Raw genomic sequence first — 3,082 nt, 5'->3', positions numbered from 1 at the left:
TTTTAAGTTATAGTTAAAAATGTGAAAAATGTATTTCAACCTTGCTTGGGTAGATATTCGGCCCGTTTGAAAGCCGCTATAAAAAAAAATAAATATTCACGCTTGGTCTCAGAATAACTGTATACTACTCTGAATTTGTTGCGATGCTTCAGAGTTTTGAAATACACTCAGCATGACGTAGGCGATGACAAAGACATCAAAAAGAAAACGATACAGAAGGCTTATGTCAAAAATAAAGTCGTTATTGTGAGCTCAGTGACATCACCGTCACAATGACGAACCCTGCCTGAAAGCGCACGGTACTATTTCCAACAGACCCAGTCAGCTGTTCCCCGATAAGACAGGTGTCTGAAGTGGTTGTGAAGTGGGAGGTTGCGAATCGCTGCCATATATACCAGCTCTGCAATCGTATCGACTGTAATGACTCAGCGGCAGCGAACGGGAGAGAACAACTGAGCGGCCTGACACCAGAGGAACTAGGACGGGGACATCAGCGTAGACACCATGAAAATCTGCACAAGGTAATAAACAGAAAATTAGAGGTCCTCTGTAACTGGCAGGCAGTGATAATTACGATTACACAATTGTATACAATAAAAGAAATACTTCCGCGCTATAGTTGTTTGAACACTGAATATCATCAGTGACAGGGGTTGAACGAGGCTGGTTCAAAATTGATATTACTTTGACAGAAACCCAGCCGTCGCACTGCTCGTCGTGGTACTGGCACTTGCCGTCACCGCCCGCCCCGCCGTGCTTGGGCCGCGAGCCAGCGACCGCCTGCTGCAGGAGGTCCTTCACCGCCGAGCAGGCGAGACGACGGACAGTGCGGACGCAACGGCCTCGGCGCCGCAGTCCGGGCAGGGGCCGAGCCCGCCGAGCCCCGCGACCAGGACGCCGACGTGGGACCCACAGACCTTACCCCCGACGAGGGCTGCGCCGACCTCGGCTGGGCCGACGCGGGCTGGGCCGACGTGGGCTGTGCCCACGTGGGGGCTTCGTCCGGACGGAGGTCCTGGTAGCGGCGGCGGCAGTTCGAGGTGGGACTGGGACGACGACAACGACAACTCGTGGGACATGGGCGACCGTGCTTTCATCGCCGTGGTGGCCGTGCTGGTCGGTATGCTCCTGATGGGCGTCCCCGCCTACCTGGCGTGCGTCAGGGCCGCGGAGGCGAGCGGAATGCAGGTCCAGTCGCAGCCGCGACCAGTTGCCGTGAGCACGGCCAGTAGCCTCAGCCACACCGTCCCCGCGGACCGAACACGGCCGAGCAGCCCAGCGAGAGTCCACTCTACGACGCGAAGCCCAGTCAGCCTGATGAACTCGTCTGCGGCAGCGTGACACACCAGTTTAACGAATCAGAATAAAGTCATCAGCACCTGAAGCTGAGAGCGATGCTCTGTTTCGTGCATGTAACATGCAGTTATTGGAAGAAGCGTCTACTAGCGCCTCCACTTGACACGATAACGGGGCAGAAGTCCTTAGACGTTAAAAAGGTATAGAGTGTCACTCACGAAGTCAACATCAACACGCGTCAAGGAGCGCAGGACGGCAAAAGACAACTGTTTCAAGAGGATGTAGGACTTTTGCACATTCGTCGCGATAAGCCCGCTATCTCAACAGATTTAAGACTGAGAAGACATGAGAGCTTTACTCTAGCATGAGCAACAAAAATGACGGCAGTCGGGTAAGCTGTAAGGACCCAGCTACAGCAAACGAGCAGTTGTGCAGTATCAACAGGTGAAGTACTCGAATCAAGTGATTACAAAGTTCTGCGACACCGTCAAAGGTCACGTACGATCACAGAAAATCCAAGTGCGCAAAAGAAGAGCGCTTCACTACACAAGGGCAGACACAAGGGCAAAAGTTGTGCGAAGTTGCTCGTTAACAGAGTTTTCAAACGCAAATTAAAATATGTTTAACATGCCAAGTTTGTGTTTCGAGTATACGTAAACGCGATGACACCACGATCCTCATCGCAGATAGATTTGTCAATAAATTGCAAATTTAATTTCCACACATTTCTTTGTTTAGTCCTAATTCGACAACCGAGAATCCCTACCTTCCTATTTTATTTTCCTCCTCCGTGCAGCATCACCACAAATCAGGACATAATTGAAAGCAAAATCCACGTAAGGATCGGTCAACCGGCCGGAGGCCTTGTTCCGGCACATTGGTCGCTCGGTTTCTAATCTCAGGAAAACGCCGTGGGTGTGCGCTAGATACGAAGTTCACTATCAGGTCGGCTCGGCAGGACGGTGGTGTGTGTGGAGGGGATGGTCTTCCTCTGAGTAATGGACTCCAAGTAATTCACCATTAATAAACTTTATTGCTCCGCTTGCGCAAGTTAGTTCGGAAGGAGGATCGAGGAGGAAGAAGAACAGAGGGGGAGAGAGAGAGAGAGAGATAATGCGCGCGATCCCGTGTGAGGAAAGTCACCAGGCGCGAGGGAGGGGGGGGGGGGGCAGAAAGAAAGGGTGGCACTCTCTGGCACTGCGGTCCGATGCGTCGACCCTCCCTCAACCGCGGAAGGGTTTATTTCGGCGAACAATTAGATCTCGATCTTGGTTACACATTGGTCTCATCGATGTTATCTCTGCGTGGGCCGGGACGGGGTGGAGGGATGCTGAATCAACTCTTCCGCTCCCCCTCCAGTTCTCTTCCCCTCTCCCTCTCTTCGCAGGGCACGCCAGAGGAGCGACGCAGACAGAGCTACTTTTATCTGTGTTGGCCCGAGGGGCGAGGGCCAGCCGATACTAGCGGCCACTGCGCTGCTGCTCAAAGTTGGTTATAGTTCCATTTCTTCGAAACGATAAAGATGACGTAAACGTGTTGTCGAGCGGGAGAGCGAGCGAGAGAGATAGGTCAGAAGGGCGAAAGACGCGGAAAAAAGAAGTAAGGGGTGGGGGAAGGCAACAAATCATGTCGCAAAATTATAGCCATCAATGCCTTGTCTCATAACGCCACGCCAGCTGCCCGCCCTTCTTCCTTTCCTCCTCTTTCCTTTCGAATTTACAGCCCCTGCTACCCCAGTTCACATAGTTGCTGTCACCACTGGGCGGGGTATAGGGGACTCGTAAGC

General features: G+C 52.5%; 1 protein-coding gene across 1 annotated transcript; it reads left to right on the top strand.

Annotated features, from left to right (window-relative positions):
• Positions 1–393: 393 nt before the first annotated feature.
• Positions 394–2,021, top strand: LOC113212439 (uncharacterized). The gene is made up of 2 exons (XM_026431130.2): positions 394–521; positions 693–2,021. The coding sequence occupies exons 1-2, from the start codon at positions 505–507 to the stop codon at positions 1,339–1,341; spliced, it is 666 nt and encodes a 221-aa protein (XP_026286915.1). The 5' UTR covers positions 394–504; the 3' UTR covers positions 1,342–2,021.
• Positions 2,022–3,082: the final 1,061 nt, after the last annotated feature.

The sequence above is a fragment of the Frankliniella occidentalis genome, unplaced genomic scaffold, assembly GCF_000697945.3.
Source record: "Frankliniella occidentalis isolate FOCC.00 unplaced genomic scaffold, Focc_3.1 Scaffold1345, whole genome shotgun sequence".
In the NCBI taxonomy this organism is placed as follows: domain Eukaryota; kingdom Metazoa; phylum Arthropoda; class Insecta; order Thysanoptera; family Thripidae; genus Frankliniella; species Frankliniella occidentalis.
Note: the sequence above shows the minus strand (reverse complement) of the source record. Positions and strands in the feature narration are given on the sequence as shown.